The following is a 14,509-nucleotide window of genomic DNA, read 5'->3' on the forward strand; positions in this document are numbered from 1 at the left end:
TCCCTCAACTCTTTCGGAGCTATGCGGTACGGTGGAATAGAGATAAGCTGGGTAGTTGGAGCCAAATCAATACAGAAATCGATATCACGATCTGGTGGCATGCTTCATAGATCAGAAGGAAACACATTGGAGAACTCCTGGACCACGGGCACTGAATCAATCAATATAGTCTCTACAACCGAACATAAGCCAAATAACCCTTATCGACCATGTGTCGAGCCTTTATAAAATAGATGATCCGATTAGGTGCACAGTTAAATGAACCTTTCCACTCTAATCTAGGCAACTCTGGCATTGTCAATGTAACAGTCTTGGCATGGAAATCAAGGATGGCGTGATATGGAGACAACCAATCTATGCCCAGGATGACCTCAAAGTCGGTCATATCAAGCAACAAAAGACCTGCTCTAGTCTCGTAACCACAGAAAGTCATGATACAGGACCAATAGATCTGATCCACAATAACAGAATCGCCTACTGGAGTGGACACATATACAAGAGTACCCAAGGACTCGCGAGGAACACCTAGGAAATGTGTAAACAGAGATGACACATATGAATATGTAGACCCTGGATCAAATAGTACCGAAGCATCCCTACCACAAATAGAAATAATACCAATGATCACAACATTTGAGGCCACTGTGTCTGGTATAGCTGAGAAAGCATAGAACCTAGCTGGGATGCCAACTGATTGGATTTCACCCGAATGGCCTCCACCTGATGGACCTCCACCTGAAGGACGACCCCTACTCACCTGCCCTCTACCTCTAGGCGGTCGGACGACTGGTGCGGCAGCTGGTACTATAATCATAGGCTGAGAACCCTGTTGTACTATCTTGCCCCGAAGCCTAGGGTAGAACCTTCTCACGTGACCAAGGTCCCCATACTCGAAACAACCTCTTAGAATGGCGGGTTGCTGACCTGAAATCTGATCTTGATGGCCTGAATACCTACTGTAGAACCCTGAAAAGCTAGTGGACGGTAGGAGCTATCTGGAATGGCACTGAAATAGGGCTGCACTAGAGCACCCTAAGAAGGCGGCGATGCTGGATATGTGAGCCTTCTAGACCAAAACTCTCACAAACTGACCTCTACCCCCAGAAGGAGCACCATTGAACCATTTAGGATATCGAAACCGCTTGTCCCGCGGCATCTACTCTCAGCTCCACTGACGAACACCCTCTATCCTCCAAGATATCTCCACAACTAGCTCGTAAGAAGTCCCTATCTCAACTTCTCGGGCCATAGTGACTTGGATACCAGAGTGCAACCCTGCAACAAACCTCTGCACTCTCTATGCGTCGGTGGGAAGTATTATAAGTGCATGGTTAGACAACTTAGAGAATCTCGCCTCATAGTCGGTCACTGACATCTGACCCTACTAGAGATTCGAACTGAAACTGCAACTCTTCCCTCTAAGAGGGTGGAATATACCTATCCAGAAAGATACGTGTGAACTGGTCCCGAGTCAAGGGAGGAGAACCTACTGGTCTGCTAAGAAGATATGACTGCCACCATCTACGCTGCCCTCCAGCTGAAAGGTGGTAAAGTCCACCCCATGGGACTCCAATATCCTCACGTTGTGCAGTATATCCCTGCACCAATCAATAAAGTCTTGTGGGTACTCATGTCGCTCACCTCCAAAGACAGGAGGATGTAGTTTAGTCCATCTATCCAAGAGCTTTTGCGGCTTGCCGGTCGCAGCTGGTCTGGGCTCAAGTATAGCTGTTGTAACTGGCTAGGCTCGGTCCACAGGTAGTGCACCCAAGGTATGGTATACGGTAGCTGTATGCCCTGGAGCCGGAGTGGTAGGGGTCTATGCTCCTCCTCCCGCTTGAGATGTGGTTGGGTCATAGAAATAAACCAGCCTGAGTCATATTATCCATGAACCGCAACATACGACCCATGACCTCCTAAAACCTTGGCGTGGACATGAAATCTACTGGGGTTGGCTACGCTGCAGGCACCTCGCCCTGCTCCTCAATAATAGGATCCTCTACTGGATCTATTGGTGGCATAACTGGAGCAACTTTGGGATGCCCTCATCCTCTACCACGGGTTGGAGCCCTCCATCGGCCTCTGCCTCGGCTTTAGAAATAGGAGGAGCAACTCCTCCATGGTCGGGTACATCTGTCGTGCGCGTTCTTACCATCTATGAGAGAATAAGAGAAATATACTTAGCATAACATCAATTGCACGATAGGAGATGAAGAAAGGGTAGTTTTCTAATACCCTATAGGCTCTCAAAAATAAGCACGGACCTCTCCGTACCGACCTGCAAGACTCTATTAGGCCCTCTCATAACTTGTGAAACCTACGTGAACCTAGTGCTCTGATACCATATTGTCACGACCCAATTCCTCCTATAGGTTGTGATGGCGCCCAACGTTACCGCTAGACAAGCCAACGGCGAATTAATCATGCAATTTCATTTTTAAATAAATTTTCAAATAGTTGAATTTCATTTATTAATAAAATAAGTAGTAGAAGATCTAATAAAGTAAAACGAAGGCTAACGAGTGAGCAAATGTAGTGAAATAAATGCTCCAAAATCATAAAGGCTACTAGTTTGTGTTCCAAGACCTGGTGTCACAAGTGTATGAGCAACTAGGAGAATATACAAAAACTCTAACTACTGTCTGAAATAAAGTAGACAGAAATTAAATGCAAAAGAGAGACTCTGGGCGTTGCAGAATGGCTCAAGAAGCAGCTCATCACTAGGCCTCGGGGTATCGGTAGTACACGCCGGTATGACTGCTATATGCACATGCCTCAGATCCTGCACAGAAGTGTAGATGAGTACATAAACAACATGTACCCAATAAGTATCCAGTCTAACCTCAAAAAAGTAGTGACAAGGGGTCGACTTCGACACTTACTACGGGCTAATAATAATAAAATACAGAAATTCTAATAGGCATGGGGTACATGAATACCTACAATAATAATAACATAATAACTACTTCAACAATTTCAGGACATTATATAAATTATAACCTCTTAAGTCATTAAAGTAATATCAAGTGTGTTTGGGCTCCAAACATTATCACGCACGATTTATGTCGAGGTCGTACTGCCCGATCCAAAATAATATGTACATTGTCGAGGGTCGAGCGACACGAACCATAGATGCATCTATTATACTACCGAGGCATTTGGCCCGCTCCACAAGAAGAGAGGACACTCTATGAACATTTGATTTAAAAGTTATTACAAGGCTAATACACAAAGAGCACAATTTCTATTCACGGTCAAGTAACCCACCAAAACTCAAGTATATGAAATTCGGTATTTTATAATCCTTTTATCAAATTCCAATATAATTTAGGCACCTTAATTAACAAGTAGGGTGCACACATTACAAGCATTTCATGATTTGGGTCCTAAACTACCCGTACATAAGCATAATCAGTAGCTACGAATGGATTCTCATCACCTCGTGCATACGTAGCCTCCATAATTAGAAGCAATTAGTAATTTAAATAACATATGGGGTAATTTCCCTCTTACAAGGTTAGACAAGAGACTTACCTCGTCTCAAAGCTCACTTTTCGGTCCACAAATTCGTTCTAAAGCCTCAACTCGGTGCAGAACAATCTGAAACTAGTCAAATGTTATATAAATTAGTCAATACATGTTCGAAAGTTTATAATTTAACTATTAGAGTAATTACCCAACACAAATTGGAAGATTCCCAAAATTTATCCCAAACCCACGTGCCCGGATTCCTTAAATTTTTGAAGGTAAATGTTACCCATAACCTCACGAACGCAAATATATAATTTTCACCCAATTTCATAATTATTTTCGTGATTAAATCTTATTTTTGTCAAAACCTAGGTTTTTCAACTAATCCCAAAAATTTCACAAGTTTTTATATTAAAATCTACCCATAATCTATGTATTCAACTTACATTGGATAGAAATTACTTACCTTCAATAGCTAGGTGAGAACCCCTCTCTAAGAAGCTCCAAAAATCGGACAAGAAGTGAAATAAATGAACCAAAATGGCCCAAGTCCCAACATTAAAAGACCTCACTGCCTCTAGAGATTCCGCTTCTACGGACCATGGGTCGCACATGCGACACCGCTTCTGCGGAATGCACCAAGCCCAACATCGGGCGCACCTGCAGAAAGGACACCGTACCTGCGATCCCGCTCTGCGGCTTGCCTCTCGCATCTGCGACCCAGGCCTGGTCGACCCTCTTCACACCTGTAGCCTTTCCCTCGCAGAAGTGAGGCCGCTTCTGCGGAAATCCCTCTGCTTCTGCGGGCCACAACCAACTCGCCAAAACCGCTTCTGTAGCCACACGCTCGCACCTGCGACTAGCTTCTCGCAGGTGCGATTGCACCAGAAGCTCTACTGCTTCAGCCTTTTCCTCCAAGTCCAAACTTGATCCGTGTATTGCCCAATTAGCACCCAAGGCCCCCGGGGCCTCGCCCAAACATACCAACAAGTTCGAAAACATAAAATGGACTCGCTCGCGCCCTCAGATAACAACATTAAAACTAAAAATCGCAGCCCAAAACCAATAGAATCAACTTATGAACTTCAAGTTCTTCCAACTTACTCCGAACGCGCCAAATCACACTTAAACTACTCAGAATAACACCAAATTTTGCGTGCAAGTCTTAAATCACCATACGAAACTATACTCTAGCTTGAAATCCCATACAAACCTCGATAACACCAAAACCTGCTCCAAACAAAATTTAAAGAACTTTAAAACCTTCAATGTGTCAACTTTCAATATTAAGCTTTGAAACGCTCCGGGTTCATCCAAAGCCCGATCCGAACATACGCCCAGGTCCAAATCATTATGCAAACCTATTGGGACCGTCAAATCCCGATTTCGAGGTCATTTACTCAAAATGCTAACTCAAGACAAACTTAGCCCCTTTTAGCCAATATTAAGAAACTAAGTGTTCCGATTTCAACCCGAACCTTTCCAAACCCGAACTAACCATCCCCGCAAGTCATAAAATAATAAAAGCACATATGGAAAATCTTATTTAGGGGGAGGGGAATATAGAAAGCAAAACGACCGGTCGGGTTGTTACAGAATGATGATATCAATGTGCAACAGATTCATTTAAGTGATAATATAGCTGATTTGTTCACCAAATCTCTATCAACGTCAATCTTCAAGAAGTTAGTGCACAAGATTGGGATGTGAATGCTCAAGGATGTGAATTGATGCTCTCATCAGGGGGAGTTAATACGCGTTGTACTCTTTTTTCCTTACAAGATTTTGTTCCACTGAGGTTTCCTTGCAAGGTTTTTAATGAGGCAACCAAAAGGCGTATGTCTAAACAACGTACTCTTTTTTACTTCACTAGAATTTTTTTCCACTGGATTTATTTTAGTGAAGGTTTTAATGAGGCACATTATTTGTTGAATAGACATTCAAGGAAGTGTTATAAATAGAATTGTATTTAATGTTAATGTCTAAATTTTAGAGGGATTCTAGGGTTTGTTACTCTATGACTAAGTCACTTTTCTTCTTATAAATGTAGGGATTATATTTCTTTATAATTCATCCCAAAATCAATAGAATTCCCTCCTCTTTCTTTGCAATATTTCTTCTCTTTATTGTTTTACTAGTATTAGTACCTGCACGATGTGCGGATAATATTATGATCGTGCTAAAATTCTATAAATTAAAAAGAATAAATTATATGAATAACTATTGACATAAACTTAAATATTATAACCCCATATATAGTCGGTGATACAAATAAATAAAAATACAATATGATTCAAAAATAAATACGCCTTCCTTTTCAATTTACATAAAATATTTTTCTTATTAGTCTGTTCCAAAAGAATAACACATTTCTGTACTTGAAAATAATTTAACTTAAACTTTTTTATTTTACTCGTTATACGATAATGTTTATATTTCTTTGTAATTCATCCCAAAATCAATGCAATATTTCTTTACTTTATTGTTTTATTTCATTTAATGAAATTTTGACACAAATTACGCAGTAATAAAAAATTTCAACTGAAAATCTCACAATTTGGGAAATAACTCTGGATCAATAAACATTCAAACGTCAAACCCATCGCTACCCGCTAGAAAGAAACCCTCAGGGCTCACACCGGTCGCCGCTCTCCCGTCATCCAACGCCGTCGGCGGATTCTCCGGTGAGCTCCTTTCAACCTCTATCTCTGTCTCTCTGTGTGTGTGCGCGCGCGCCTGTGTGATTTTGCTGGTGGTGTCATGGTGTTGTATACCTGCGTGGTTATGGATTTGGGTTTATGGTGCATTTGATTCTACCTACTGGCAATTTATTAGTTCTGAAGTCATGTAGTTACTTTTTCCTACCGTCGTAATTTTACTGGCTTGCAAAAGGTATCAGCAGCTTTGGGGTGTTTCTAGTGTTACTGTTTGCAATTTGGTATCTAATTTTTTTTTGTTTAGTCTCTTGGGATTTTTTTTCTGCAACTCAAACATATACTTTCAATACTCTTCATGCTTGTTTCGACTTCTAATTCCCCAAAATATTTTGTAAAACAGATTTAGTTTGTCAGACTGACTAATCTTTGGGGCCGAAAAGAGTAGTTTGTAATTCTACCATTTTTGTGCAGTTGTTTCCTTTGTTAATAATCTGGAGAATTCCTCTAGTATCAACTTAAATGCACCTATTTGTATCATTTTCTTTCATGTTAACCACGGCCTTGTCATATCTCTCCGTTAACACTTTTATTAATCAAACAATTTTAATTCGGACCGTCGTAACTACCCTTGCCATTAAAACTGCTTTACCAACATTAAATGGGCGAACTGCACCAGTGTCGACTTTTAAGCCCGCACGGAAAATTGAATTTGGACGGTATCAGAAATAGTCATTTTTCAACTTGTATTGCTGCCAGCATGTTAATTATTTGTTTCTGCAAATGATTTAGGTCAGACAGTACCAACTTTTTTCCATTTGTTTTCTCTCTGTGGTTCTCTTTTTGTGTTCTGAATCTTCATATTTTTTTTTCATTACAATTCTCTGCATTAAAATAAATTGTTAGCTAATATTTAGATTCTGAAGTCTTCATTTTTAAGCTGTTTTGGTTTCAGTTCAATTTTCATGTTTCCCTTGGGACTGTTTATTGACATTTGCAATTGTTTGTATTAATAAATTTTTACGAATAACATAGAATCTGTATAAGTTATGAAACTTGTCGCTGCGAATTAATACAACGAGCCCGAAATGTTGTTTGAGTCCGTCGTACTCTAAACATGAGGGTAAGAACCTCGTATTCTGGTCGTCCTCTTCTAATTTACTACTAGTATAATAGCGAGCCCTTCATAATTTAAACATAGGGGCGGGAACCATGGTTTTTCTTCATCGTCCTTTTTCAATCTTTTTTTTCTCCTTCCGTTTGGGTTAAAGAACACCATCTTTTAATCCTAAGTTTATAATTTGCGGGGTGGGGAAAATCCTATGGTTTCTTAATTATAATCTGAGACGACTCTTATATTTAGACTGTTCAGAATAAGTACGGTTTATACAGACACGTTTTTTTTTAATTTTAACTCATATCATAGTACAAATATTGTCAGTCCACCCATGATTGTTTTTAGCAAGGACAAAGTCCGCCAATGATTATGACATCTCGTGCTATTTTATCATATCTTACTTTCTTGTTGTAAAAAAGTTGCATTAATAGCGCGTTGATGGCTCCATCTCTGTCCTACAATTTTATAGAGCCAAGAAAAAGATGCACCTTCATATTACTAGGCCACACTCAGTTTCAATTGCACTTGCTGTAGTATACTTGATTGTAGACCATCTCGTTGAGAATGCCAACATTTCACTGCAATTGATGTCATTTCAATTTATTCTCAAACTCTGCCTAAGGTAATAGTATGATCATGTTGTAATATCGTTGTTAGCTGGAAAATTGTACTAGCTAATTGGTATTTACACTCTTTTCTTCATTGGGATATATGTAGAGTAAGTAGATTCACAGGTGAAGTGAAACGTGCAGTAGTGAAGGTGCAATAGGTAGGAGAAATTCTTGGGCAAAAGGTGACAGCGGTGTTCATACCCGTTAGGGTTGACGACTCATCACCCTTCTTGACTATGAAAGAGAAGCTAGAAGGTCTCGTGGAAATTATTATTATTGATCCATTTCAATGGATGCTAAGCATTTTATAAAGCTATACCAAAAGACAAAGGGGAAGGGAAAAACTCACCTTTGTTGATCAGGGGTTTTAAGGATGAGGTAGAAGTTCTCATGAAAGTTGTTAAAGTAGTGAACTTTTTTTTACAACTAGTAAGAGATTTTATTAGAGAATAAACAGCACTAAGATAGTGCAATAAAACATATTTCCAAATTGTGAGATCCTAGATTAGACATTATGCACATACAAACTAGTATGAAAAAGCTCTGGACTTGAGGTTAAGAATGTTTCTCTTGTTGCCATCAAAGATTCTACAGTTCCTTTCTGTCCAAACAGTCCACCGAATAACATGGAGAGTTTATTCCAAATTTTGTAATGCTTTTTGTTGAGTCTGTCCCTGTTCCAGCATGTGAAAAGCTCTCTGATGGAGTTTGGCATTGTCCAGAAGACGCCGAGTAAAGCAAAAAATAAATTCTGCAGTATGATATGTAATCTTGCAATGAAGAAATATGTGATTTGCATCTCTTTTTATAATGATTTTCACTGAGAGGACATCTGCTACAAATCTGAAAGCCTCTTAGCTGAAGGTTGTTTTGGATGAGGCAGGCCTCCCTTGCCCCACTAACGAAGAGAAACACGAGGTTTTCAGAGGGGCATTTTTATGCCATATGTTCTTCCATGTCCAAGCTCCACTGTTATTCTGAGGTGACAGTGTGTTGTAGCAAGATTTCACCGACAAGAGGCCATTTGAATGACCTTTCCAGGTGGTGGAGTCCGATTTTTGTTGATCCTGATCAGTGTTATTAAAAGGCACCTCTTCATTGCTTTAAAGATATCGATGCGAAGCGGGGGGGGGGTGCTTCTTAGATGAAGCCATGTGCTTCAAAGAAGTGTGAGCTTCAAGCAACGATGTGCTTAGCGATCCAAACAAGGATTAGTTGGTTCATTGAGTCTCTATTTTGAGGAGTTGATTGAAATTCGGCTTTATTATATAGTACTCCCTCCGTTTCAATTTATGTGAACCCATTTGACTGGGCACGGAGTTTAAGAAAAGAGAGAAGACTTTTGAACTTGTGGTGTAAAATGAGGCACATATATTTTGTGTGGCTATAGATCATTACATAAAAGTAAATTGTTTCCAAATAAGGAAAGGGGTCATTCTTTTTGGCACGGACCAAAAAGGAAATAGGTTCACATAAATTGAAACGGAGGGAGTATTAGATTAGTTATTTTATTTGCAACTATGTGCTAAGCAATCCAAAGGAGGTTTAGTTGGTTCATTAGTCTCTATTTTGAGGAGTAGATTAAAATTCGGCTTTATTATATAGTATTAGATAATGGGATTAGTTATTTTAGTTGCATTTTGATTATTATAGTACTAAATTCATAGTATATGTTTCGTGGTTCCTTAATTTTCAGTTTATTATGTGCTTCATTTCTCGATTTTCACTTCAAACGTTAGGGACCTTGTCTCTTTGCTGTGCTTCTAAGAACACGGAGTCTGATGTATTTTGCGATTTGCATTAGAATTCTCACTGAACCATTGTTGAGACTGCGTCTTCTTTGTGCAGTGAATCCGAGTATTGAGCTGCTTTCAGAACCAAGAAATGAACTTTGGCAGACTGAAGAATGTGCTAGCTGCTACAGCCATTGAAGGGGTAGCTGAGGCAAGGGCCAGGATATTTGGTCATGTGCTTAATCCAACTGGGCAGAGATCATCTCACAAGGTATTACGCAAGAAGCTTATTGGCGAAAAGGTATCACAATGGTACCCACATGATATAATGAAAGATGATCCTCTTGTGATGGCACGTCAAGAGCAAGAGCGACTGAGCAAGCTTGAAATGCTGAAACGTCGTGGAAAGGGACCACCTAAGAAGGGCCAGGGCAAGCAGGCTAAGAAGCGCAACAAATAGAGTTGATGCTTTCACTGGCTTGCAAATGGTATCAGCAGCTTTGGGCTGTTTCTAGTGTTACTGTTTGCTATTTGATCTCTTAACTTTTTCCTGTTCTATCTCTTGGGATTTCTTGCTGCAACTCAAACATATGCTTTCAACACTCTCCATGCTTGTTTCGACGTCTAATTCCCCCAATATCCATTTATTAGTGTAAATAAATAAATTACTAATGTGAAGTTAGGGACCGTTTGGTTCAAATGCAAGCCAGGCAGGGATTAGTTATGCAGAGATTGCATAATGCAAAATTAGTAATGTAGAGGTAAATTAAGTAATGCATGGAATGTAATGCATAAATTAGTAATCCAGGGGTTGTTTGTGGTTGGATGGTTGGTGTGTTGTATTAAATAAATTGGTTTTGAAAATGATGGGGTCGTTATTGTCATTTTAGTTAATTTAATCCATATATTGATGATATTTGTACTCTTATTTCATTTGTCCCGCCCGATGACGATGATGACCCAGTAGAATTCCACCAGTGGGGTCTGGGAAGGGTAGAGTGTACGTAGATCTTACCCCTACCCCGAGGCTGTTTCCGGGAGAACCTCAACTCATAGACACTGGATCCGTAACAACAAAAATCTAAAATAATATCGGCAACGTGAGAGATAACAAATAAATGGAAAAGCAGCAACACAAATATTATGCAAAAGTGTGAAACATAATATAAATCGCTAGCAGTGTTAGACAAAACACTATCATACTCGCCGGAACAAAGAGGGAAACAGGGACAAAGAGGAAAACCGCTCGACTACTCCTTAACCTACAACCCTAATGCTCGACTTCCACACCTTTTTATCAAGAACCATGTCCTCGGAAATCTGGAGCCGCGCCACGTCCTGTCTAATCACCTCGCCCCAATACTTCTTAGGCCGCCCTCTACCTCTTCTCGTACCTGCCAAAGCCAACCACTCACACCTCATTTGTCCCGCATAAAGTAATAAAATAAGTTATTCAAGTTTTCTGTACGCTCTTGTATTTTGATGTTTGCTTAAACATCAAAATATTTTGTAAAACAGATTTAGTTTGTCAGAGACTAATCTTTGGGGCCGAAGAGAGTAGTTTGTAGTTCTACCATTTTTGTGTTGTTGTCTCCTTTGTTGATAATCTGGAGAGTTCCACTATTTATCATTTTGTTTCGTTTTTTTCCATGTTAATCAAGGCCTTGTCATATCTCTCCGTTAAACACTTTTATTAATCAAGCAATTTTAATTCGGACCGTCGTAATGACATTTTGCCATTAAAACTGCTTCACCAACACTAAATGGACAAAGTGCACCAATAGTCACTTTTAAACACTCACGGAATTTATATCCGGTTCTGGAAGGACTGCCTTCATTGTATTATTTAAAATATATTTACAATATATTTAAAGATTAGCCGATTCATCAAAACTTTATGATTAAGTATCATGAATTTTGTTGCTACCCATTTGGAATTCAGGACACTTAGTCATGAATTCCTGAACTACTAATTTAAAATTCAGGACATAAAGTTTAGGAGATAATGTCCTGAAGCTTGAACTTTGAGCTTTAAAGTTGAGGACGCCGTGTCCCAAACTTTCTGCGAATTAGCTAATCTTTGAATATTCTATAAATGATAAATATATTTTAACAACATGCTTGAAAATGGCGTCATTTCCACACATTAAATAGATCAATGTATTTGCCTTCTTCCGAGGTAATATCACATTATCTTCTAGACGTTAGTAATTAATACCATCATATCTTCTTTTAGATAACGTGTTAGCACTTCTTACATTCCTGATTTTTCTCCCAATCCACCTTCTTTCACATAACTATTTGACCTCCTCCAGTCTTCTTCTAGTAACCTTATTTTCTTTAACATTTTCCAACCTCCTCGGGTCATTGGATTGGTGATATTGAAAAAAATAATTTTTAACATAAAATTTCGTATAAAATAACTTTATATTTAATCAAAGAAAGAGTCATAAATAATTATTGTTTAACTTATATTGTGTTTGGCTGGTCGTGTAAGAAAAAATAATTTTAGCATAAATAATAAGTTAAGCTAGAATATATGTATTATTTCATAATTTTTGTATAACTAGCATGTGATCAGCGGCGGAGCCGTTCGCCAAAAAATTATACTATATAGCTAGGTAAATTTTTTTTTTTATATATATATATATATATATTATTGACTTTCCTTGGCTTTTTTGTAAGTTTATGTCTTTATATTTTGAAACTCCTTAAGAAAAATTCCGATGCGGTCACTGCATGAGATCAACCCCTTAATTTCTTCCCTTCTATTCCTATCTAGAAGCCGTTCCATCTAAGTTACATCAACAAGGAAAAAATAAAATAAACATAAAAATAAAAATAACAATAAGAAAAATGAAAGGACATCACTTTTTTGATTGTATATATATATTCCTATAAATCTTCACTTATTCACAACATAGTAGAGTATATTTTTTACATCATATTGTACCAAAATAAAATCTTTTACGTCGTATTTCACTTAAAAGCTTCTTGATTATGGAAAACAAAGCTGAAAAACGAAGAGTAGAAGAAGAAGATTTAGAAAATTTAGATACAATTTCTTTATCTGACCTACAAATGAAAGATGGAAACGAGAGCCCAAAAAATTCCTCTTCGCCACAAGATTTTTTTGAATTTTTCACTGAATCTGATTCTGAAAATTATACATTTTCAGATATAATTTTTTGCGGAAAAAAGATTAGCCATGAAAATGATGACAAAAGGCAATTAGAAGAGCAATTGGATGAGACTTATTTGTCTCCATTATTTCGTTCCAATTCATTTCATCGGCCGGTTATGACGCCGATGAATCAGAAACGGGCCAATTCGGCCCGTTTTTACAATTCACAAAATGTGCAGAAGGTGAATATTACTGCACTAACCTCCATGTCAGCGAAATCTCGGAGAAGAATGTTCATGTTCGGGCCTGTGAAGTTCAAGCCCGAAATGGAGCTAAGTGAAATCAAGCAAAGACAGGGCCGCCGTTGTGTTCTGCCGCCGGTGATTACGGCAAGTGACGGCGGAGAGACGGCGGCGTTGGTGAAGAGCAGTCAGAAGAAGAATAAGAGTGGGTCCACCGATGAAAAAATCAAGGGGTTGAGGAGTAGGCCCCACTTGGCTAACGTGTTGGCCAAGTCATTGAGTTGTTTTTCCATGCGAAAACATTGCATGGCGTTGCCTGATCATTTATACAGCAACTTTGTACAGAAAAGAAAAGGGACTTTATAAGGTTCAAATTTATAATATTATCTTTTTTGGTTAAAATTAACAACAAAAAAAAAAAAAAAGAGTACAAAATCTTTCAATTTCTTTTTCTATTATGTCTAATCTATGTATTCCTCAATCCGTAATGTAAACTGAATATACGAAAATGATAATGATAAATTTCTCTTTGGGTTTGATCATGTTTAATGAGAATAGATAAGAGGCTTAAGGCTGCTTGGTGGGCCGGGCCTGAACCGGATCGGGCCGGGCCTGCGGTCCTAACGGGCCTGGTGGGCCGGTCCTGGTGGTCCTGAGAAGCCCGTGACGGGCCGGTCTTGTAGTATTAGCCCATGAGCCCGGGACCGTTTAGCCCGGGACTGTCAGACGGGCCTGGGCCGGTCCTGGCGGGCCTAATGGGCCCATCTTCCTTAGTTTTTTTTCCTTCTAATGGTGGTATTAGTACCTTGTTGTGCTCATTCTATTGGGGGAAGGATGACTAAGAAAGATATGCCATTTTTGGTAATAAAATTTATTGCTTCTACCCTTGAATATCTTTTTGCAATATTTCTTTGTCTTTACTTAGAATTATTTATAAGCTACAATATATACATAAGATACAATATATATACTACAAGAAAATATATTATGCGAATATATATACATAAGATACAATATATATGCTACAAGAAAATATATAAGAGAATATATATACATAATATACAATATATATACTACAAGAAAATATATAAGAGAATATATATACATAAGATACAATATATATACTACAAGACAATATATTATGCGAATATATATACATAAGATACAATATATATACTACAAGAAAATATATTATGCGAATATATATACATAAGATACAATATATATACTACAAGAAAATATATAAGAGAATATATATACATAAGATACAATATATATACTACAAGAAAATATATAAGAGAATATATATACATAAGATACAATATATATACTACAAGAAAATATATAAGAGAATATATATACATAAGATACAATATATATACTACAAGACAATATATTATGCGAATATATATACATAAGATACAATATATATACTACAAGAAAATATATTATGCGAATATATATACATAAGATACAATATATATACTACAAGACAATATATTATGCGAATATATATACATAAGATACAATATATATACTACAAGAAAATATATTATG

The 14,509-nt window shown here is 38.0% G+C and overlaps 1 protein-coding gene and 1 long non-coding RNA gene across 2 annotated transcripts; one reads left to right on the forward strand and one right to left on the reverse strand.

Moving 5' to 3' along the window:
• Positions 1–172: 172 nt before the first annotated feature.
• On the reverse strand, positions 173–1,156 carry LOC138869652 (uncharacterized). The gene is made up of 2 exons (XM_070147284.1): positions 1,093–1,156; positions 173–966 (listed from the first exon to the last, which is right to left on the reverse strand). The coding sequence occupies exons 1-2, from the start codon at positions 1,154–1,156 to the stop codon at positions 173–175; spliced, it is 858 nt and encodes a 285-aa protein (XP_070003385.1).
• Positions 1,157–5,969: 4,813 nt separating this feature from the next.
• Positions 5,970–10,450, forward strand: LOC104211067 (uncharacterized). Its single transcript, XR_011399957.1, has 2 exons — positions 5,970–6,155; positions 9,702–10,450. It is a non-coding gene; the product is annotated as an uncharacterized lncRNA (long non-coding RNA).
• Positions 10,451–14,509: the final 4,059 nt, after the last annotated feature.

The sequence above is a fragment of the Nicotiana sylvestris genome, chromosome 5 (genome assembly GCF_000393655.2).
Source record: "Nicotiana sylvestris chromosome 5, ASM39365v2, whole genome shotgun sequence".
NCBI classification, from domain to species: domain Eukaryota; kingdom Viridiplantae; phylum Streptophyta; class Magnoliopsida; order Solanales; family Solanaceae; genus Nicotiana; species Nicotiana sylvestris.